The sequence below is a fragment of the Trichosurus vulpecula genome, chromosome 5 (genome assembly GCF_011100635.1).
Source record: "Trichosurus vulpecula isolate mTriVul1 chromosome 5, mTriVul1.pri, whole genome shotgun sequence".
NCBI lineage: Eukaryota > Metazoa > Chordata > Mammalia > Diprotodontia > Phalangeridae > Trichosurus > Trichosurus vulpecula.
The window spans coordinates 148,102,669-148,127,430 of record NC_050577.1 but is presented as its reverse complement, the minus strand read 5'-3'; the positions used below and the strand labels follow the sequence as shown (position 1 = coordinate 148,127,430).

At 38.6% G+C, this 24,762-nt stretch overlaps 1 protein-coding gene across 3 annotated transcripts in view; it reads right to left on the bottom strand.

Annotated features, from left to right (window-relative positions):
* The window catches only part of ATXN7L1 (ataxin 7 like 1), a 258,733-nt gene that overhangs the window by 151,259 nt on the left and 82,712 nt on the right, over window positions 1-24,762 (bottom strand). For all 3 annotated transcript variants that reach the window (XM_036760137.1, XM_036760140.1, XM_036760138.1), the window contains exon 3: window positions 16,280-16,384. In XM_036760137.1, coding sequence (XP_036616032.1) covers window positions 16,280-16,384 — 105 coding nt within the window. The remainder of the gene's footprint in view (window positions 1-16,279; window positions 16,385-24,762) is intronic.

Here is a 24,762-nt window from a genome sequence, read left to right as displayed (position 1 = left end):
TAGGTAGTAGGGAACAAATCATGTGAGATAATCAGGTCTGCTATTATTGTGACAAGGGCAAAAAAAATCCACGCAGGTGCAGGCAAAGAATATGGGGCAGAACTATTTCTACATTCCTTCTCCCACCCAGGCTGTTTATTTTTTTTGGTGGGGGGAAGAGGACAGTACCAAAAATGTCCTGACCCTATCACCGTGGCCTATTGATCAAAAAGAATCAGATGTGGAAAAAAATATGACAAAGAAGTTGGGGTTCCCTGGAGTATATGTAATAGGACATAAGATGATAGATGAGATGGTGAACAGGAATAACCCTGATCATGTCTGAAGACGTGAATTTAAGTTCCAACTAACAGTATTATCCCAGACAAGTCACTTAATCTCTCTATACCCCCAATGCCAATTCCAGACTCTTCCTTTGCCATCATACAATCCAAATTTATAATCCAATCAAGATTCTAGTACCTGCAATCTTCCAATCCCGGGACATTTCTCTTCTTTCTTTAATAAGTTCAGTGCCTGGCCCACAGTCTCCCTCTCCCAATACTTTCATTCTAGGGGATTTCAACAGAGATGTTAATATTCCCTCAAATACTTTAACTCCCCATTTCTTTAATCCTCTCACCTCCCATGAGCTGATCCATCATTCCACCTGCTACACACAGGGATGGTCATACCCTCGGTTTTGCTATTTCCCATAAGTGTTCCAATTCTATGTTTAAGAACTCTGAGTTTCTTTTATTTGATCATAATCTGTAATCTTTCCATCTCTTAATATGTCTTGCTCTTCCTAAACCTATTCTTTATCCTTATCTTCAATCTTTCTTATGGACTAGAGTCCATTACTTTGGTTACGCTATCCTTCTTTCCCAGTCTCAATCCTTTGGTGAACCAATTCAACTCTATCTTGTGCTGTATTCTGGAATCTTGAATTCCCTTATCTCATAGCCTTTCACACCTTGCCAAATACCAACCCTGGATCACTTCTACCATTTACCTCCTTTCATATTGTCAAGATACTGTTATGAGACACCCTGTTTTCCATAGCTAAGGACCAGAGAGACTATTTTAATAATCCAGTCTAGAATTCATTAAGACCTAAACTAGGCTGATGGTTGAGCATGAGAAGGGAACAAATGCAAGAGAAATAGAGAAAGAAATTATGAGAGAAATCAAAGATAACACTGAGGTGGGGAATCTGGGTGAATATAAGAGTGGTGTTACCCTCTGCAATAATGAATTGTAGAAGAAGAAGAGTGGTTTAGGGGTAGGGGGGAAGAGGAGCTTAGTTCTGGAAACAAGTATGAGACATCAAGTTTGAAATGTCCAATAGGAAGGTGGTGATGTAGAGCTGGAACTCAAGAAAGCCTGGATGTGAATAGCTAGATCTGAGAGTGTTCTCCATAGAGATGCTAACTGAAACCACCAGAGCTGATGAGCTCACCAATAAGAATGTGGGAGGCGGAGAAGAAATGAGGGACCAGGACACAACCTTAGGTTACCCATAGTTAATGGGCATGATATGGATAAAGATCCAGCAAGAGAGACTAGAAAGGAGACAGTAGATAAACAGGAGAATGAAGAGAGAACAGCAGAAAAACCCAGAGAGTATCCAGGAGGTAACTGACAGTGTCACGTATACAAAGAATTAGATTTCAAAAAAAGCTGTTGTATTTGGAAGTTAAGAGAACACCAGTAACTTAGAAGAGAGTAGTTTCATTTTAATGAAGAGGTCAGCAGCCATATTGCAGAGGGTTTGAAAGTGAAGTCACCTAACTTAGGTGGCTTTTTCAAGTTTAGCTGAGAAGGGTAGTAAAGAAAGAGGATGGTAGCCAGTACACATGATAGGATCTAATGAAAGGGTTTGGCTTTGGGGTTTTTGTTTGTTTGTTTTACAGATGGGAGAGATTTAGGGCATATATGTAGCCAGCTAGGAAGGAACTGGTAGATAGTGATGGTGGTAGGCACAAGCCGCTATAAGGCAGGAGGGGATGGGATTAAGGGTACAAATAGAGTGTGGCTTTGTTAAGCAGAAAGGCAACTTCTTCGATCAGACACTATAGTAAAGGAGGAAGTAGTAGGAAATAGTGTCAGGGGCATGTGAGATCAAGAGGAAGAGAGAAGAAGGAGCTCCTGGCAAACATTTGGTTGTTGTTGAAATATATGGGCGTTCTCCAGCTGAAAGAGTACAGGTAAAGGATAGGGTGAATAGGCCTGAAGTGAGAAAGGAGGTTTGGAACAGCCACTGAAGAGAGTGAGGTGAGGAATCAGTTAGGAATAATAAGACTGCCTTGCCGAACAGCTTTGAAAACAATGTGTAGTATTTACTACACAGATTTTCTTGAAATGGACAGCAGTGCATCCATTCATGACAGGTGCCCATGACCCACATCTAAGACGGGCTCACAACATCAGAGCTGGTGAGGGATAACATACTGATGCCTAGTTATTTTGTAATGATGATTGGGAAACAAACAAATGAAGAGTTAGTCTCACAAAACACAGGTAAGACATGTAATATACCTCAGATACAGGTCTGTAGTGCACAGTTGTAGCAAAAGAGAAGTTGGAATTCCCTGCTTAAAAAAGGTCATTTCACTCATTTGGGAAATGGATCTATTCCAGTGGAAAAATCTGTTCACATTATCAACATTTCCTTGAAATTTAGCCCCTCTTACATGCATTCATTTCTTGTATGATGCTAAGATACAGAGCTCCTGCACTCACCTATTTCTATGAATAGCCCTATAGGTTTGTTGAGGAAGATAAAAAGGAAGTTCTCCTAAAAGTTGCTTATGAATGCTTAGAGTCTAATTCAGAAATTCCCAGACCCCTAAAGTAAGTCCACAACAAAGTTAGCCTACTTTATCCATGTTAAACACCCTCAATTCTGGGCAGGTACCCAAGTTAAGACTGAAGATGTTCCTTGATAAGGCGCCACTAGATGCTTAAAATGATTAAAATCTGTAACAATGACTTTAACTTCTGGAAATAGTTTCTCTTCTTTCAAAAACCTATTCCAGGGCCATTCCCTTCATGGAGCCTTGTTTGATCTATTCCAGGTAAAAGTGATCTTTCTTTCTTCAACTTTCTTATAGCACTCTGCATAGACTTTATTTTTGCTTTTTCAAATTTTGCCTTGTATGACACTTATTTGTCCAAATGTCACACTCTCCTCATTTAACTGTAAGCTATTTGAAGGAAATGGCTGTTATTATTTCTTATTTTTTAATTCCCAGGGTTTAGCACAATGCCTTGCACATAGTAGCCACTTAATAAATGCCTGCTAAATTTAGCTGTTGAATAGCAATATACTTTACATTTACTGAAACTAAAATAGGATAAACTATAGCTCAATTTATTAATTTCCTTCAGTTCATGCAGATATAAGGAATGGAATGATCTTCCAGGCTTCCTGCAATCTAAGAGACCCTGTTGCAAACAAGGGCAGATTCCTCAGGTAATGTCTGCAGTCACAAATCATAGCATACACTTTCCTTGCCTCTGTGTGGAAGGGACTGATGTTCTTATATTGGTCTCTTTAGCTACATTTGAAGACACAGATCATAATTCATTGTCAACTAGCAACTAGTATTTTCTTCTTCAAAAAGAAATGTATTATCTTACATGTGGAAAATGCTCATTGGCCAATAGGTAAGCTGATATAGATGTCCACAGGACCCAGAACATAGAAGCCTCTTAAATAAATGCTTTTTTCCCCCATTCATTCGGATATCAGGCAGCCATCCCTACCAAAACATGAAATTGAAGGTATTCAAAATTAACTGAAGTGTTATACTTTTAAAATGTCTGTTAGTGATGCAAAAGGAACAGTTGCATGCTCTTGGGCTGAATATAAAAAGCAAAATAGTATAGTCAATTAGGACAGGATATAACCTACCTTTGGCTCTGAAGAGCCTGAGAAGCCAAAAAAGATTCAAGTATTTGTTTTCACATAGGCCAGCATTTGTTATTCTGTTTAAAATTAGACAGAGACAACCATGCTCAGACTCTAAAGGATCTTAAGTGTTTTTCCAGGATAGGATGGGACCATCACAGGAGTTCATTGGAATAGGGAACTACTGGTAAAGAAGCTCTACCTATTTAGATTACTATTCTGCCCCGTGGGCACTGAGACATTAAGTGATCTTTGCAGGATCACACAATTTGGATATGTCAGAAGTGGAACTGGAATCCAGAACTTTCCTGATTAAGGGGACACTTTCCCCCTTTATTGCAATATTTTCCACAATACAGAGAAGAGTATAAAAATAATGTTATTATGACTGCTTAGGAAAAATCAGCCACTCCTTACTGACCAATGTGCTCAGTCAATTGGCTGGAGACAATCTACAAATCAGAGATAAAGAAGACTTAAGAACTATAATCTCTTTTATAGTGATCTCCCCAATTTTTACTTTATGCTCTTCCTGTCTCTTAAAATACTGCTGCTGCAAAAAAAAAATCCAAATGCATTGATTGTAATAAGCATCCTACTTTTCTCTCCATAAATCCTTGTCCTTGCCCTTCACCTCTGTTATGAAGAAGGTAAGGTCTGTGGTATAGATTAGAAAGGAATGAAAAAGAAATGAAGTCATTCTCACTGACATCCTCTCATTGGCTCTATTTAATGCAAGATGATTGCCCTGTAGAAGACACAGATGAAAACCAGCTTCCTGCTTCCAATATTAGTTAACAAAGTATTGCTCTAGGAAAGACCAAATCGGAGGCTGGAGACAAAGAAAATTCAAACTGTTTTCCCATCCGCTAACAGGGAAAATAACAAAGATTAGTATTTGTGGTCTGGATTGTGCCTTTGGGGAAACTATGACCATAGCTACAGTAAGTCAGAAAATAGGAAAGTTATAAATGCACTTTGAAGTGGATTAGAAAGTGCTGCAATGTATCTGTAGATTTACTCAGTATCTTTGGTGTAGTGCTCAGATGAAGTCACATTCATTCATTCATTCACTCACTCATTCATTCATTCATTAACATCTGCTAAGCACCTATAATGTGCCTAGCCTTTACTAGGCTTAAAGTTAAACAGGTTAAGACTTAGTCCATGCTTATGAGGCTATAATAAGTAACTTCAACCCAAGAGTTAATCCTGCATCCAGAGTAAATTTGCCTTTTTTTTTAAAAGCAAGATAAAGTTTCTACATAAGCTCTCACCAAATGTTGTTAATTAATGTCAACCAATGTTGTCAGCCTTCCAGAACAAGTAGGATAGAACTAATTTCCTTTAATTATTTAATACTTTCATGGAGTCAAAGTCTTATAAAAGACAACCAAAAAAAAAAAAACCAAAACAAAACTCCAAACCCAAACCCACCAAACCCCAGACTGTGATGATCAACAGCTCTGAAATGCATAGCCCTGATAGGTCAATTAGCTGACAAGTCATTATCAGTGGGAAGCTCAGTTTCAATGATTGGAAAGAATGCTCTTAAAGTTCCTCAAATACTTAAAGAGACAAACCATTCTCTTTCCTTTGCAAAAGGTCACAACATTATGGACAATGTAAAAAGAACAATTACATAAAGCATTTGTGCTTCATTAGTTAGGATCATGAATGCTGGTAGATTAAGTTGTTCTCAGTCTCGGTGTGCATCCAACCAAATGTGACACCAATAGCAATACCTTCAAATGCTCAGATGGAATGAAGGTGCCAGGTAGGGATGTTCTAGCCTTTGTCTAAAGCCTAAGCCATCGCTCATTTACTTTGTTGCTTAGCTTCTCTGCTGCATATCACAGTTCATTAAATTCTACTGCTGTACCAATACCAAGCAAAACAGTAACTCCAAGTACATTCAAAATATAATCTTTCAGAGGAAAAAAAGCACATTTTTGAAGAGAAAGAAAAATGTTATATTTATCCATTGACTACCATGCAGTATGTAGCTCCACAGTTCGAAATTTTCTTCTTTTGAAACACTGATGTCAATAGAATGATACTGTCTCCCAAAAGGATATAGGTTAAGTATGGCTGAGAAATCATGGGGGGGTGGGGAATAGAAATAAAGATTAGCTCTTGTCTACAGTTAGTTATTCTCAGTGAAGGGAATATACCAAACTCTTCTCTGAAAACAGGAGGGTTTATGTAAGTCCCACTCTTTCAAACTAAGCCAATTACATATTTTCAGGAAAGATTAAAGAAATAGCAGTTCCTTTTCAAAAGAAACTAATATTTCTCTACAGACTATCAATATTCCAAAAGAACAGCAACTTTCAAGTATTCCTAGAATTATGTTTTAAAATGTCATTTGTTTCAGCTATTTACAAAGATCTCAAAAGATTGAAAAAGATCAGATGGTGATTTTACAAAAACAAAAAAAGGGAAAAGAAAGAAAAACCCATTAGCAACTATTGATCCACATGCTAGCATATTCATCTTTATAAAATCTTTCATAAGAATGGTTTATGTATGCATCAAAAGAATCCTTGATGAAAACATGATTTGGGAAGAAGCAGGCTCATGTAGATGATTTTCTGTCACAAGTGTGTGAAAAATATAATTTTATTAACCATTTATTGAGTTTCAGAAACTGTTTAACATATCTGAATAAAAATGAGCCATCAAGGCTTTCCTGGGACAACATGTCTCTTATGTGTGCATCAAATAACATAAGACTCCATGACAGACATGACTGGAGAATATTTTGATCAGTGATCTGCTGACTAATGGGAACAAGAAAATCCTAAACCTGGAGATACATTTTTGTTCAATTGTTCACCAGTGTCATGGAAAATGCCTTGTCTAAGGTCCAAAAGGGATGGATTTCCCATCAGTAGGTTCTTCAAATGTTTTTACTCACATCATACACATTCCTATGAGTCCCAGAAGACCTATCTCCTTGGAGAAATCCCGAGTAATAAGAAAAAGATCAGACTAACAATACAAAACCAAAATGGATGAAAAATGAATACTGCCCAGATTATGACATGCCTGTCAAATTAGTTCATCAATATGTGTAACGTGGAGAGATCATACACATGGATAATGAGCTGGGCCTAGGATTTCATTAGGAGGTGATCAGGCTGTATTACATTTCAGGAAATGTAAATGTTTTTGATGATCCCTAACAGCCTTCTGCTACGAAAGCCAACAACTCTTTAACACCTGTAGTCTTTCCATGATGCTATATAGCTATGAATTATTTAACACAATGATTTCTGAAGAATTAAAATTATAAATAACAGAAAAGGCAATAAAAAAGCAGAGTGGGCATAAGTAGGCTTTAATATGTCAATAAAGATGATGTATATAAAAGAAATGTAAAAGAAGCAACAGAGAAGACATTATTTTGTCTAGACATGACCTGAAATTGTGTTAGGCCAGGCATGTAGCGAGAATTTGAGGCACAAATTAGGTAGATAGTTTTAGTGACACACTGGAATTCCTGAGATTCTCAAAGAAAAAGAGGAAGGCCTTCAGTGTAATAAGATCATCAAGAAAGGATTTATGGAAGAATGTGGATAAGAACCACACAGGGTGAACTGACCCTGAGGGGATGTGACCTAAACCAGGGGATGGAGTATTTACACTAACGAGGTCATAGATTCTTCAAAGCATCAATATATTTACAGAGTGCTTCTATCTTTCTAGATGTGTACACACACACACAGTCTTACTTTATCTCTGAAAGATGGCAAGCAGGGTACTTTTAAGAATGGATAGTATCAAAACCGAATTCTTTTGAAATTATAATAACCAAACTTGGTTCCAATGAAGCAATATGAGAACGCACCTTTTTGACACACACATACAATTCTTTGTAGAGGCAGGGAGCTTATGGATGTGAAACACTGCATATATTGTGTGTGTGTGTGGGGGGTGGGGCATCTCCCACCTTTCTAGTCTTTTATACTTTCCTCCCCTCCATGCACTCTTCAATCTAGTGACGCTGGTGGAGAATATGCCATCTCCAGACTCTGAGCATTTTTCCTGGCTGTCCCCCATGCCCAGAACACTCTCTCTTTCTCACCTCCACCTCTTAACTTTCATGTCTTTTTAAAAATCTCAGCTAAAGTCCCACCTTTAGCAAGACACCCTTCCCAATGCTCCTTAGTCTTAGTGCCTTTCCTCTAGACTACTTTCAATCTATTCTATTCGTAGCTTATTTGTTCACTGTGTCTCTTGTTGACTGTGTGCCCCTTGAATGTAGGAACTGTTTTTTGCCTTTATTTGTATCTTCAGTGCTTAGCACAAAGTGTGGCACACACTAGGTGATTAATAAATGCTAGCTGACTGATTATAACTGCTTTCTTCCTCTTTTTTATTCTATTATAAAGGATTGGGTTTTTTTGGTGGTAGTGGGGCTTGTGGGAGTATCAGGAAGTGTATATATTAGAAAAAAAGAGTAATGTAAAGACAAAAGATAACAATAAAATTTATTTTCTTAAGAAAAGGGGGAGAATAGAAAATACTCTATTAATGGGCTAAATTTCTTAACACATAACAGCTATATAGAAACATCACCAGTCATACTTTTCCCCTCTTACTCTATAACCATCATGACTAAAATCACCTTTTGAAAGTATCTTACTATGCACTCCTATACCCTATCATTATGTATCTGGATACTTTCCTGTGGCTCTCAATGATGTCAGTACAGCAGTGACACACAGGTCTCAACAATAAAATAAGAGCTTGGGGGAAATGAATACCAGGAATACCTGCATGGGAGAAACCAATTAAGAGGGAGGAGACAATCTCTGGGAACAGATAACACTGTAGCATCTTTAGGAAACAAAACAGTGGGTTTGTAGCTGAATTACCAAGGTGAGAATGTTTCAATTCATTTCAACATTTGCTGAGTGCTTACTATTTGTAGAATACTACATAAGATACATAAATACTACACAAGATATAAGAGCTCTCCTGGAGAAGTACAAATAAACTGCTGCAGGAAGTTCGAGGGGAGAATGGTAATTACGGACTGGGATGATTTGGGAGTAGTGGTATAAAGGATGGGTTGAAGGAAGACTAATGAGAGGAAGAACTGTTGGAAGGGTATTCTAATAATTTTGAATATATTACATTAAAAAGGTTTTGCACAAAAAAATCCAATGTAGCAAAGACTAGAAGGAGAGCAGAAAGCTGGACAATTTTTACAGCAAGTTTCTCTGATAAAGGCCTCATTTCTCAAATATATAGAGAATTGAGTCAAATTTATTAAAAAAAAGAGTCATTTCCCAACTGATAAATGGTTAAAGAATATAAACAGGCAGTTTTTAGGAGAAGAAATCAAAGCTATCTATAGTCATGTAAAAAAAATGTTCTAAGTCACTACTGATTAGAGAAATGCAAATTAAAACAACTCAGAAGTACCACTTCATACCCATCAGATTGGTTATTATGACAGAGAAGGAAAATGACAAATGTTGGAGGAGATGTGGAAAAATTGTAGGTGGAGCTGTGAACTGATCCAACCATTGGGAAGAATAATTTGGAACTATGCCCAGAGGCCAAAAAAACTTTGAACCAGCAATACCATTACTAGGTCTGTATCTCAAGGAGATCAAAGAAAAAGGAGAAGGACCTATTTATAGCAGCTCTTTTTGTAGTGGCAAAGAATTGGAAATTGAGGGGATGCCCATCAAAATGGCTGAAAATGTGGCACATGATGGTGATGAAATTCTATTGTGCTATATGCTCTCAGAAAAACCTAGAAAGACTTGCATGGGTTGATGCAAGGTGAAATGTACTGGTTACAAAGTAACAGCAATATTGTAAGATGATCAGCTGTGAATGACTTAGCTATTCGCAGCAATACAACGATCCAAGACAATTCCAAAGGATGTATGAAAAATGAGATCCATTTCCAAAGAAAGAACTAATGGAGTCTGAGGGCAGATTGAAGCATAATTTTTTCACTTTATTTTTTTTTACCTATTTTTTACAACATGGCTAATATGGAAAGTATATTTTGCATGATTTCAAATGTATAACTGACATCACATTTCTTGCTTTTTCAATAGGTGGGGGAGGGGCAGGAGTAAGGGAGAGAATTCAGTAATCAAAATCTTTTTAAAAATGAATGTTAAAAATAAATAATGAATTTCAAAAAAAAATTTTTTTATAAAGAAGGGTATTCTAATAGTCCAGGCAGGTGCTAGAGAGAACCAGTACCAAGGCAGTAAAAGTGAGAACAGAGAAACGGGAATGCCTCCTTTTTGCTTTATATTCCCAGCGCAATGCTTGGCACAGAGCAGGTGTTTAAACACGATTCTTGACTAATTGGATGTCATGAGGGTAAGGCTTGAAAGGACTTTGTTATCAATTGGAAATAAGTAGGGAAGAGAAGAAGTCCTAACATTTCCAACAAGGCAGAATGGGTAAATCATGGTGCCAATGTCAAAAATAGTGATGTTTAGAAAATATGCCTCAGAAATCAAGGGAGCCTATTATTAGAGACATACGTGACTATAGGTATCTGATGTATTTGTAATCAGATAAGACTCTGTTTAAATGTTTTTCTTTGGACAACGGAGGCTTTTATGGTGGAGCAGTGAGAGACAGAATCAGGAAATGTCCGTGGTCTAAAAAACAAAAGTCATTAATGAAATATAGAAGAAAAAAGAAATTAAGGGAAGTGACAAACTCTAGGAGTAGAGGATATTCAGTAGTACAAAATACTGCAGAGGTCAAAGATTAAGAAAAGTCACTGTATTTGGGGATTAGGAACAAGTGACCATTTGAGTGAGTCACCTGAGTAGAGTGGTGGGAATGAGAGTCACTGAACTAAGTTCAGGAGACGTGTAATGATGAAGCGTCAGCCATGACTACAAACAACTTATGCAAAGGAGTTTAGCTACAAAGGGGGGGAGAGACATGGGAAGATAGTCAGAGGGAGTAAAAGATCAATGCAAGGCACTTTAAGCACTACAGAGATGAGCATGTTTTACTGGCAGACAGGAAGGAGGAGTGAAGGGAGGAGGAGAGATGGAAGATCCATGTTTTTTCCTTGGTTTCCCCTCTATTCCCAAACACCCAAACTTGTTTATAAACTCACTTCGGTATAGTGCAGGGGAGGTAGCCTAGTATGGGAGAAAGAATATTGTACCATAAGTCAGGAGACCTGGTATGGTACAGTGGAAAAGTTTAGGGTTTGGGTTCAAATTGGCCATTTACTCCCTATGTGACCTTGGGCAATTCACTAGACCTCTGTGGGTCTTAGTATCCTCATCTGTAAAAGGAAGGGATTGAATGAACCCCTTTGAACTTGAATGAATGGTCTCTAATTTCTCTTGAAGCTTTAAGTCTATGATCTTCTCAAGGTCTAGCTTTGCTATTAAATTAGCTCTGTGGTCTTTATCAAACCACTTCACCACTGTGGGCCTCAGTTCCCTCATCTGTAATATGGATTAGGCTAGATGATCTCTAATTTCTCTTTCAGCAATAACATTCTATCAACTCAGTTTTGTTCAAGATGTTGTCAAAAATTTCAAATTGTCTAAAGTAGGGACTTTAAAATGGTCCAAGGAATGTGGAGGTATTTATGCATCTTGACAGAGAAGTGGAAAAGAGACAAAGTCACTCAACATATTCTTTGGTACCTATAAGTATGTCACCAACATGAAATCAACCTTCAAGGGTTCTCAACCTGGGGTCCATTAACTTGTGGTTTTAAAAATACATATTTTTCATAACTATATTTCAATATAACTGGGTTTCCTGTTTAATTCTCTGTATTTTATTTTCTGTACTTAAAATCATTATTCTAAAAAGGGGCCAAAAGGTTCCACTAGACTGCCATAGGAGTCCATACCCCCAAAAAAAGGTTAAGAACTCCAGCTCCAGACTGAAATAAAAGTCTTTGGAATACAGATTGTATTAAACTTCTTTGTCTGAGAAATTTGACCTGGAATTGCATGTCAAATCTAACTTCTAGGGTAGTTTCATAAGGGACTCTTGTCCAAGTTCTTCAATTAGGGCAAGAAGGGTGGGTGAGAACAAGGCCCTATAGTTCAGCCAGTTGAATGAAGGATATTTTTTGTTCCTATACAACGTCTATGTAGTTGAACTTGGAATGGAGGGCAGGTATTCAGGAGTGAATTCAAGTTGAAATGGGATGACCCTATGTGGACCAAACTAAGATGGTGCAATTTCCAAATGCAAATGGAATTTTTGAAAGAGAAAGTGCTTTGTATACCTTAATGTACTATATAAATGTGAATTATTTTCATTCTTAGCAAACTAGCCACCCCAACCTGGGCATTATGGTTTGAAACCAACAACTGTCAAACTCACCATTTGAGACCCAAAACAAATGTAATTATGTTCAGGCTGTTAACATTTGTTTCTAGAGTGTTAGAAGCTAAAGATGAATCATGGTCAAATGCCCATATGCTGACCTTAAGGTGCACATCTACTATGCAAGAACAAAGAATGAATTCAGCAAACACATGACTGAGCAAGCTTTCTCTTTTTTCCAGTGGAAAGACACTAATTACTAAGCTTCTTGGTGCCTCAGATTCTCATGACAAACTCCCAACTTTTATTTTGTTTTTAACTAACCAATCAGTCAATAAGTATTTACTGAATGCCCAGCCCTGTGCTAGGTTATATGGGGAATATAAGAGAAGTGTGATACATGGTCCTTGCTCTCTAATGGTGTATAATTGGGGTAAGGAGATAAGATTAGCATATGCTACTACTATACTGTCCTAGGTCCTAGGGGGAGGGAATACAAAGATGAAAAGATGCAGTTCCTACTCTTAAGAAGTTTACAATATAGTAGAGGAGATGATATATACACAAATAGTGTAAAATGATATGAGCCCACCCAAGCCATGAATAAACAAGTTTAGAGAAAAGGAAAATTCTTTTCAACATAACGTGTTCATAAACTGGCAACTGAGTTGGGCCTTGAGGAATGTACAAGATTTCAACAGGTAGAGAGAGTGAAGGGAAGGACACTCCAGAAATAGAGAATCGCATAAAACAAAAAAATACATTATGAAAATATGAAGGGATTTCTCATGCCAACCCCAAACAGCCCCTCCTACTTTATCCTACTGGGTCTCCTTAAGTCCCAAAGTATATCTTGTATTTTGTATTTTCTTAGCATTATAAATATGTATTTCACATGCACACTTACACAACCATGGCTTAATGATTCAATTTACAAACTGTAGTTTGACCTCAATAAAAGCTGGCTTCCAAGGAGGCAGTTTGAGATGGGGGGGTAGGGAGGGTTGACCCATACTAAGCTGATTGCTACTAATGCCTAGAGTATTACTAGTAACATCAATAATCTAGGTCATTTCTTCTCTCTTTCTCTCCCTTCCACTCATTGATCAGAAATGACTAACTAACATCATATATCAGACAGCAGAATTTTATAGGGCTGACAGAGATTATCTACTCCAACTTCCCAGCTTTATAGAGGAGAAAACTGATTATTTGTGGCTCTCTAGCAGGGGGTACCTTGGAGAAGTAATACCAGGCTACAACAAAAGCTTAGGAGGAGCCATCATGCTTTCCTTGAGCTTGCAGTAGGACTGAATTAAATAGTCATCAATAGAACAATTAATCAAAAAGCAGTTAGAGGGATTTCATGACTTTCCCTGTTTTCCAGGTTGAAATCAGTATTTAATGAAGGACTTTTGATTTTAGGATCATCATTTTTCTCAGCCTGAATGCCGAATGCTGCCTCTGCCAACTATTTTTGCATTTGCCCAAGTTTCAGGTTTTTTTCCCCTAAAGCCAATTTAATTCAATTTAATTCAATTCAAAAGACATTTATTAAGAGCCTACTATGCACAGGGCACTGTACCAGCCAACACTTGGGTACCAATTAGTACTTAATGAGTTTACCTTTCAATGAAGCTTGCTCCAGAGAAGAGAGGAAATGAACTATTCTTTCTGCGTCAGGAGCCTGGGTCACCTGCTGTGCCAGAACTGAACAAGAAAAGCAACTCCCTTAGGGTTCGTGGCCACTCCTTCTATGTTCACTTTGCCATAAAATAGGATGTTAGAGCTGGAAGGGACCTGAGAGCTTATCTAGTCCAGTGGATTCCAAATTTTTTGGTCGTGCACCCCTATCAGCAAAAAAAGAGAATGCACCCCAATATACGTATATTTATTTATAAATTATATCTATGTACTACTATACTTATAATCATACACTTTATAAAACTTATATAAAAACAGAAATACAAAAGTGTAAGATAAAGATGAAACAGTGTTTGATTTCAGAGTCAACAGAGAGACACTGGAGTTTACTGAGTAGGTAAATGACCACAGTCAAATAGGCGCTTTAGGGGAATCACTTCTGCAGCTGTGCGCAGACAGGGAGGCTGGAGGCAGAGAAAGGTGCTCACTGCAATAGTACAGGTGTGAGGGAAGGGAAGAAGGTCTGACATTGGTGGTAGACCGAGGTGGAGGTTGAACTGATTTGGCAAACGACTGGAAAATGTGGAGCGAGGGAAAGTGAAGTGTGAAGATGACCTCATAACTGGCTACTAAAGGGAGAGCAGGAGGTAACTCCCCTCCCCCTCCCCCAATGGTTGATAACACACCCTTTGGGGTCAATCTATGGTTCCACAAGGGTCAATCCATGACCCCCCAAAGGTAAGGCTGCAGACTCCCAGTTTGACCACTGGTCCAGTATAAACTCTTCATTTCACAGATAAAGAGACTAAGGCCCAGAGAACTTAGGTGATTGACACAAGGCCATGCAGGTGGTGAGTGACAGACTCAAGATTAGAATATAGATCCCTTGATTCCCAATCCAGTGCTCCTTGACTAAAATGGAGTATGCTCATTGCTTTCCGCTTCTGCTTTTCCACTGTTACCATTGACTACTTTCTATAATTTAAGATAGGCCTTAAACCCAAATTACAAAAGACAGGGAATAAAATTTTCTAGATCCTACTAAGATCTTGATCTCATTCCTGAATTTAAATACCATAAGTACTGCTAATATTTATGTACATAGTTACTTTAATGTAACAGGGATTGATGATTTCATTGGTTTAGGTACTCCTTTCACTGATGCAGACCACAACTCCTTTATATCTGAGTGGAAAGAAGTAACAACAGGAATTTAGTAAGTGCCTGCTGTGTGGAAGACAAAGGGCGGTGCTTGACTGGTCTTTATGAAATGCAGTGGCCAAAATAATTTATCATCTGGTGACCCAAGTGTTGGCTGATGATGAGTAGCTATGTATTCCTTGTAGCACAGAAGTGCTGCTGGGTTCTTAAAGGAAGGACATCAATTCTGGCGGGCATTACTAAACTGGAGGGGCTTTAAAAACAACCTGCAACATAATATATGCTTCCCATGATCAGCTCAGCTACCTTTAAAGAGGCTCATTACCAAGCTGACTTCAGAGGGATGGATTTTTTCAGCTGCAGCAACTTTGAAAGACCACCTATTAATTTGTCATATAAAGTTCCCACCTGCCTTGGCAGTGGAAGTACCTAACCTGATTAAATCACAAGTCCTTGAAGGATTGAGAAAGAGCTATCCAAATTCCCTTGCTGACCCACCCAATCTCACACTATTTGATAGATGAGGAAAAGTTGAGGGCTAGAGAATTTAAGTGACTTCTCAATGTCACACAACCAATTAAGGGCACACTGAAGCACCAGTTCCTCCACAGTAGGGACCATACTGGCTCTTTCTGTTGTATCTGCAAAGCACTTAGTAGTGTTCTTCATACAATGAGGCAAAAAATCAGTAATATTTATGTTGTCGACAATAATGAAAGAAAAGCAAAAGAGCTAGGAGAGAAATTCCCAAGGAAGTTTGTATTCTTTAATGAGGGAGATGACAGAAAAGGGACATTCTGAACTTGGTTTCAACACACACAAAAATTTCTTGATAGTAACCATTCACTTTTACCAGATGGGCTGTCCTTTGTTTCAAACTTCCTCTGTGCAAAATTACTGAGATTCTCTGCTTTTGGTCCTTTCCTCTAGTGTTCAAGTTAAAATACAAATCTGCATGGAACTAGTCCTGAAGGCACAGACCTCCCTTTCCTTATGTTCTCCATCAGATGACACCAAGCCAAGCTAAGTCTGAGCTGTTTCAATTTGGATCTTGGTCTTTCTAACAAGGCCCAGGTTTAGACCTGCAGTTCCTAGAATAATAACTTCCCCCGAGAGCAGAGGTAGGGGAGGACGAATTTCCTCCCCATCAGACACTCTGGAAGATGGCATAGCCAGGTAGTACCTGCTTCTCCCAGAAAAAAAAAAAACAACAAGGAAGCCGCTCTGTTCAAAACCATGGAGACAAACACGTCCACCAGGGATGGAGATTCCACTTACCGCAGTGAGACTGGAAAACCTGGGGCTTCACTACCTGATTGCAGAAATTGCATACTACAAGATAGAAGTCATCATGTGCTGGACAGTGGCCAAATAAGTGCATATCTGTGGGGAGAAAGAAAAAAACATATTTTTAAAAATAGCAATCCTTTCTATTTTAGAGTAATATCTTGTTGGCCGCACTTTGAGGACAAGTTTTCAAAAACAACAAAGAGAAACTTAAGGATTTTTACTAAAGGGGAAGCGGTTTGTCATAACCCAGCTCTTCAATTCTCAAAGTGATTATTTTACTTAAAGGAGGCCTCCTTGTGTTGCCCTTGGAAGTGGAGAGTCCTTCTTGTCTGCTTCTAGAGCAATGTTGATGAGGGTCCCTGAACAGTGCACCACGTGGACTTTTTCCTGGCCTAAGACACAGCAGAATGCTAGTAGTGTTCTTCCCTCATTTCAGATTTTTTTTGGATCAAATCTGTGATATTATTAGTGCAGGGAACTCCCACAGTAAGGAGACCTCCTCTACCAACGTAGATTATCCACCTGTTCTGAAATTTAGGCTTGGGGAACTGCCTGGAACATTGAGAAGTTTGGGGTCACCCAGCCAATATGTTTCCCAGCCCTTCAGGACTCCATGGCTAGTATATTCTTTGCCATGCTGCCATTCATTTCAGAATCAGCTTTCTGTAAATGAAACTTTGCCCTGTCTAGGGTTTGGTAAAGTTCCCCAAATAATAACAGCAGCTCACATTTATACAGTGTTTCACACTTTACAGTACTTTCCTCATCACATCACTGAGATTGTAATATAGCTAATATCCCCATTTCACAAATGAGTAACCGAAGCTCAGAAAGTTGAACAAAAAATGCCAGACCTGGGACCTCAAAACCAGGTGTTCTGATCCCAGGTCCAGGGTTCTATGCCCTATATCAAATTCATGTTATATGGGGACTTTACCATTGGTCTTAGACCTCAGAATACTGTACTGTCAGGAGCTCAGTCTTAACAGGCAGCTCAGCCTCTGCATTCTTTAAAAACTGATCCTAGAATTTAAGTGATCCTTCTGAAGAAATTTTCCATGTGTCATGGGCGAGGGGATAGGCAGAGCACTGGGTCATGGAATCACAAATTTCGAGGTGGAAGGTTCCATATCAGTGATCTAATCCAACCTCTTCAGTTTACTGGTGAGGAAACTAGTCCACAGAGGGTAACTTGCCCAAGGTCCCACATACAATAAGCGCCAGAGCCTGGATTGGAACCCAGGACCTCTGACTGTAGATCCAGCATTCTTTCTGCTGTGTTATGTTGCCTTCACTGTCAACACTTTCAACTGGAGGGGTGGGGTAGATAAGAAATCAGTTATTACCTCTCCTCAAAGTTACCTATAGATCTTCACGTATGTTCAGTATATTGCACAGGTCAGTTTTATGAGTGGCTTGTTATTTAAAAAAAAAAAAAAGCCCACAAAGGCTGAGTTGCTCATGATGCATGAAAGGCGCTTTCAAAACCTTCACAAATGTCTCAGCACAGCACCGCCACTCCCATCCCCCAACCCATGCTGCTTAAAGAGAAATAAACCCAGTTTGTTGACAACATACCAAAGTGCTGAGAAAACTCCATTCACTGTGGTAGGAACAAACTATCCTAGAAGAGGCTTCAACTTTTTCTGGAAGAAAATCCCCAATGGTGATGCCCAGGAAGGAGCCCTCTCAAGCTGTGCTCATAAAAGGTTAGCTAGTTGAGTCAGTCACTTGCTCAGCTGGTTGGTGGGTCCCTAGCAGAGAAGTTCCCTTGGCAAGTTTCATTAACTGTATTTGAATTCTGCCTGTTTCCTCTTCAGCCAATGAAAGGCAGTGGACTGGAAGTAAGGAGGTCTAGGATGACTAGCATAATCACCTCTGGAGGGGGAGGCCAGCTGAGAAAAAGGCTCAGTGAGAACTGAGTAGGGACTTCCAGCGCCAAGGGAGGGGAGAGGGGAAGGAGGGATAGAATTTAGGGCTCAAAACTTTAAAAAACATATTAAAATTGTTTTAAAATGTAAATGGGGGAAAGAAAATATTATCAACAACAAACAATTGAGTGGTATATCATCTCTAATGTTGGAACCCCGATTAGGTCAGTGTCAGTAAGAAGGGCAGGCATCAACACTCTAGGTTTAGAAGTCTTACTGGCAGAGACATTAAGAATTAGTAACAAATGCCCCAATAGGCTATGAACAAACAGTTCTCAAAAAAAAAGAATTATAAAATGTGAAAGAATGCTCCAAATAATTAATTATAAGAGAAATACAAATAAAACCAGCCCTGAGCTTTCACCACACACTCAGCAAATTGGCAAAGGTAATAAAAGATGGGAACAGTCAACAATGGAGGGGATGGAGAAAGACAGGCACAGGAATGTTTTGTTGGTGGAACTATGAATTAGTACAACCACTTTGGAAGGCAATTTGGAGTTACAAAAGTAGAAGGAAAATTTAAAACAAATGATGTAAAAACAAAAAATGCCAATAAATTTTATTCTATAAAAAAATTTAGTGGCAAATTTCTGGCTAAATAATGGAGGCAAGAACATGTTTTGTTTTCAGTCAAGAGTCAAGAAAGCCTTCCTTCCACCCCGCCCACACCCCAAGCTTAAAATTAGGAACAGCTAACAGTGACATGTCATTCTTGTGATATAGATGATCTCAAAAGAGGTGACAGTACTTTCTGTGGGACCACATCTGGCCACACCCAAGCCACTCCTAAATTGAAGGTAAAGGAAATATAAACTTTGTCCCCTGGGTCTCAGTCGGCTGAGGCTTTTCTTGGTGTTTATCCAACAGAAATTCACTAAGTGCTTACTATGTGCAGAACACAAGTAGGGAGGTATGGGGATAAAATAAAGTGATTTGTGTCCTATGAAGCATGTTATGGTCTAGCAGGGGAGATAAGGCACGTACACAAACTTCTGTAACACAAGGTAGACTGTTTAGTAAGACAGACAACACTGTTAGTACAGTCAGATGAGAGAGAGATTACTTTAGGGAAGGGAGATTTTCCTTGGGGTAATCATAGCTGCCAGAGACAATCTATCTTCAGAGAAATTCTCACCAGTAAGTAGTCAGTATTTCTGAAAAGATGGAAGGGTTAGCCTTGTCACCCATAACCTCAGGTCTCAAACTGGAGTATCACAACTTAGAAAAAGAAAATAATGGTATACGCTTCCTGAGCTATTCTACTGGATGTCTTTGGCTAAGAAGAACCACTATGGGATTCCTAGGATTATTTTTTTTAATTAAAAAAATTATTTCTAGGACTAATTGAAGAAGCTAGGTGGCACAGTGCTGGGTGCTGGGGTTGGAGTCAGGAAGGCCTGAATTCAAATTCTGTCTCATACATTTACTAGCTGTGTGACCTTAGACAAGTCACTTAAACCCCTTTAGTCTGTTTTCTATATAAAGCAATTTGCAAACTTTAAAGAACTGCATCTGTGCTGTTATTAACTGAAGTTCTAAGTGGGAGGATAGGCCCAAGAAATAGGGTTTTATGAGAACAAGGAGAATCGGGTAGTTGTCCCAAGACCAGAGCTTCTCAAACTTTTTGGTATCATGAACCCCTTTACACAATTAAAGATTATTAAGAACCTCAAAGAGATTGTGTTTATGTGGGTTATATCTATTGATATTTGGCATATTAGAAATCAAAGCTGACAAAATTTTAAAAGTTAATTCATTTAAGATAACAGTAATAAACCTATTACATGTTAACATAAATAACATTTTAATGAAAAATAACTATTTTACAAAATAAAAATAGTGAGAATTGTTCTACATAGGGATTGTTCTACATAGTTTTGCACATTTCTCTAACATCTGGCATAATAGAAGACAGCTGGATTCTCATATTTACTTCTTTATTCAATCTGATGCTATATTTATTTTGGTCGAACTATATGAAAAAATTCGGCTCCCCACAGGTACGTAGTTGGAGAACGGAGGAGTATTTTAATAGGAAAGAACCATTTTGGTGTTATAGGAAAAGCTTTGACCTTGTGGATCCTAGGTTTGGGAACCACCTCCCTAGGTGGAAGAAGGAGTTACAGCAGTTTCCGTCCTGCTCCTAAAGGAGTTAAAACTAAGTTGGAGCATGGGACGGGGAGGGGAGATACAGTCTGCCACACAGGGGACAAGGGTCTTAAGAATAGTACAGGGAAAAGAATGCTAGATTTGGAGTCGGAGGACCTGAGTTTGAATCCTGACTGCCATTTTCTAGCTGTGTAAAGTCAGGCATGTTATTTAACCTCTCTGGGCCTCAGTTTCCTCATGTGCCAGATGAGGGAGTTGGACTAGAAGTCATCTAAGGTCCCTTCAAGCTCTAAATCTACTATGCATGAACTTTATACTATTCTCTCCGCACCACTTTTTTTGGAAGAGGGGAGTCCTGTTTCCTTCTCCAGCTGGGTGATGTCAAATTCACCTCCATTACAACTAACTTTCACAAGCTTTTCTGATGCTAGATATTATGAGTGGGGAATACCAGAAACAAGAAGGGACCTCATTTCCTATGAATACCATATTGCCTTATATTCAGGGGTGCGCTGCACTCAGCTCAAAGGCACAATAGCACCTCTTATTAAATTTATTAGATTATTAATTTTTTATTAAATCAGCAAATGCTAGAAATCAGGGTTTGATTTATTATTGTTTTGTTGATTTTCTAGACTTAAGAAAGTGATAGAGAAAATGTTAACAATTCAGATATAATTTAAAAGTGTGTTCATTTTTTTGTGTGAAGAGCAGGTTGTTAAACATTTACCAGCATATGACTGCTTAGATCCATACAGATCTTCATACTTTTAAAAGTGCTTTCATATCTATTAACTCATTTCATCTTCATTACACCCCTACATAAAAAGAAGTAGACAGGACAAATATTATCATCCTCATTTTGTAGATGAGGCATCTGAAGCCTAGAACGCTTGACTGACTGCCCATGGTCATCTGGAGTCAATCATAGGTGTCCTGAATTCCAATGATCTTAGAATACTAAGACACCTTTAAGAACACAGTGAAAACATCACCAGACTCTACAAATGTGCCTCTGGGCTCAAAGCAGATATTCAGGTAAAATGTGGAAAGATTCTGAAAGCTGTATCCAAGGTCTTGCTTTTCTTTTGCCTTCTCTGCAAAGCCTCTGGTTTTCTTTCCTGTTGCTGGAGTGCCTATTTCTAATGTACCAGTGTTTCGGATTCTGCTTACCCACACCAGTCAACAGCAAAACCGCCTACAAGGGACATGAGATCTTCAGTCTACAGCTCCAGGGGAATGGTGACTGGAAGCTGAAGACCAGGAACTCGCTTTCAAGTTTGGAGTTGTACTCTGTGCACAGACTTACACCAAGAGTTGTAATCTCTCAGTTTCAAGCATATTGTTCAAAACACTTGGAAGAGTCAAAACCAAACCTGTTGTTTCATCCTTTCTTGCTCCTGGTCAGTGGAATATCTGTTGATTAGAGATGGAGATAATAGTGCCACCAAAGAGATTAGTACAAACACTGATGGTCTAGTCATCTTTGCAACATGTTTCTGAGCCCAAGAGAACCAAGTTTTATTAGCTGCAGTCTGCAGATGGGGTGGATAGGGTAAGTGACTAAGCCCCAGGTCATGCAATGAATCAGAGGAAGAGTTGAATCTGAATCATGTAAGTATCAAAGAGTTTGTCCATCAAGGTTCAGAATCATGCCTAGCCTGGGGATGTTGATAGTCAATCTACTTGAAGAGAGCTTTCTTTCTCCTAATTTAGGTCCTACCCAAAGGACGGCAAAGAAGCAATAGAGCAGAGAGATATGTGTCTCAAGGAAAGGGAGTCCAAATCAGAGGTCCAGCAAAGCAGTGATTTTTGCAAGCCTGCCCACTACTTGCCAAGAGATATGGCCATGAAGATTTATGGAAGAATATTTATCAAGGAGTATTACTAATTGGGGGGAAAAGGAAAAAAAAAGATGAATATTAACAGGTAGGAATGAAACACACATCAGACTGGGGCAAGAAGGGGCAGGGGGCAAGTGATAGCATTGTGATTCTTTTTTACTTTTATGTCTATAAATAGCTTCAAAAACCAAAAACTAAAATCATCTAGGCAGAATACTAACCTGGCTCAAAACAACTAAGCCCATACTGAGGAGGTTGACAACTCCCTCAATTCTCTACATAAGCATTATTCAAGAGGGAGTCAGCTTCATCTGCTAATGATCTGTTATTCTCACATCAGTGGGATAATGAATAGATGAAAGAGTCAGGTCTAGTGAAGCCAACAGGGGACAGGAAGTCAGAAACTTGAAGTACTAATCTCACTCCTAAGTTACTACATGACCTTGTTAAGGTCATTCCTCTCTGCCTCCATTTCCTCAACCAAAACAAAGAAAGTAATATTGATCATTTATTATACTAGGATGTTTTGAAGAATAGCAAGTAGGGAGCATTTGGGGAATCTAGGAAAGGGAAAGACTGTCTGTTTGGCTTTGTCTCCTTTAATAGCATGGCCAATAGATAAGTAATAGAAAGCTAGCTTTAGAATCAGGGAGACCAGAGTCCAAGACTTGCCTCTGGTACATAACTGGCTGTGTAGTGTACCAGGCAACTCCCTAAGACAAAACATTAAGAAGTGGCTACTGATCTGCATTTCCTCACCAGGAATTCTTTATACTAAAGAAATCATTGGCTCAGAGGGCACCAAAATATGTATATGTCCATATAAAATGTTATTAGTATTATCTATCCAAGAAGATCTTATGTACAACTATAAAATAAATATCTGACCATTTTGTCTACTAAGAGGGCAGTTAAAGTAAAGGCTAACTACTATCTAGGGGAAGAAAATAAGTTGCTTAAGGACTCAACTATTTTTGACTTAAATCTTACCCATTCTGAATTATTCAGACTAAGCTTCAACCCATACTATAAATCTTTGGTATTTATAGCCTTTATCCTATATAATTAGTGCTCGATTTCCAGCGTTATAGCCAATCACACTCATGCTATCAGCAGACAGCACTAGTTGGAGGCAGGCAGCAGACAAATAAATTTATATCAACCTGTCTGCTGGCTTCTTATGAGGCTCAGCTGAGATCTACAGCCCCTCCCCCTCCACCAGTTCGGTTGCACCATCTCTCCTCCCAACAAACTGGCAGAGTAGAGGTAGAAGAGAGGGAGAGAGGATAGATGCAACAAAGGATGGGGAATCCTGGTAGAGGGATAGAAGAAGAGAGGAAAAAGCTCTTAGAAAAAGCAAGAGGGTAAAGGGACCACATAAACAATGAGGCTGATTTTCTTGTGTAGTTAGTAATTGCCTCTGAAAGCAAATCCCAAACAAGAGCTCCAAATATGTTTTGGGCAATGGCAGAATCATTTAAGTAAGTATCTGTTCTCCCAAGGGTACTACTTTGAAAGGCTGAACTCATTTAGATCTATGTTATAATATTTGCTTTTTGGGAAAAAGAAGCCTTATAACTTTATAGCCACATATCATATTCAGTTCTTAAAAATAGACAATTAAAGGAAAAAGCCAGGCTCTAATGACAGCTGCAATCCATTATTATAAAGAAATATGCAGGATTTGTGGGTAAAACAGAAAGATCCTTGATTTTTATGGATTTAGGATCAAACAGCACTATGTATACCTTTGAGTTGGCTTTTTGACACTGTGAAGCAACAAGTGCTGATAGATCAAAGGATGAAAAATTCAGTTCCAAATAAGGGTTGGTTCATGCATTTTAATGGCAGCTACATCAAGGTGTAAAATGAAGCAAACTGCTAAGAAGGCAGTTCAGGGAAGCCGAAAGACTCTGCAGCAGGAGGTAGCAAAATGAATGACTCATAATTTGATTTCTAATGCTACAGAGACAGTCATAGTGACAAACAGGAGCAAAACAGACATCCTTGCATTAGTGTCTCAAAAAGTCACAAATGATCTCCTTAAAGATACTTCTGAAGGCTTCCCAAGGAGATCCCCCCCTGAATTCTATGCCTCTGATGAAAGGGTTACTTTATTTTCTGATTGGTCACAGTGAAAAAAAATGAGACCATAATTATGAAGTATACTCTGCTGGCAAAGAACCCAGGCCACAGGGATAATAAGGACCAGAGATCTAGAGCTGGATGGCACCTCAGAGGCCAACTATGCCATGTTAGATAAAAGTTTAGATGATTGGTTACTCTGGACCCTATTTATATAAATTTTGGAATAAATTTATAATGTATGGTTAGGTCATTTTTGGTAGATTAAATACAGTGTTTGTGGTTGTTTCTATTAAAAAATTGAGCACCAGGAACACAATTCTATATTACATAATTTTTCCATGGGTAAAAAACATGCTACTTATATCTGTTTATTTACAGTATCTTTTCCAGGAAGGAGACCTATATAGTATGAAGACCACCTGTATCATAAGCTTATATTACAATAGGATAAGACAATCTATTTAGTTAGAAAAGCTAACTATATAATATAACATGA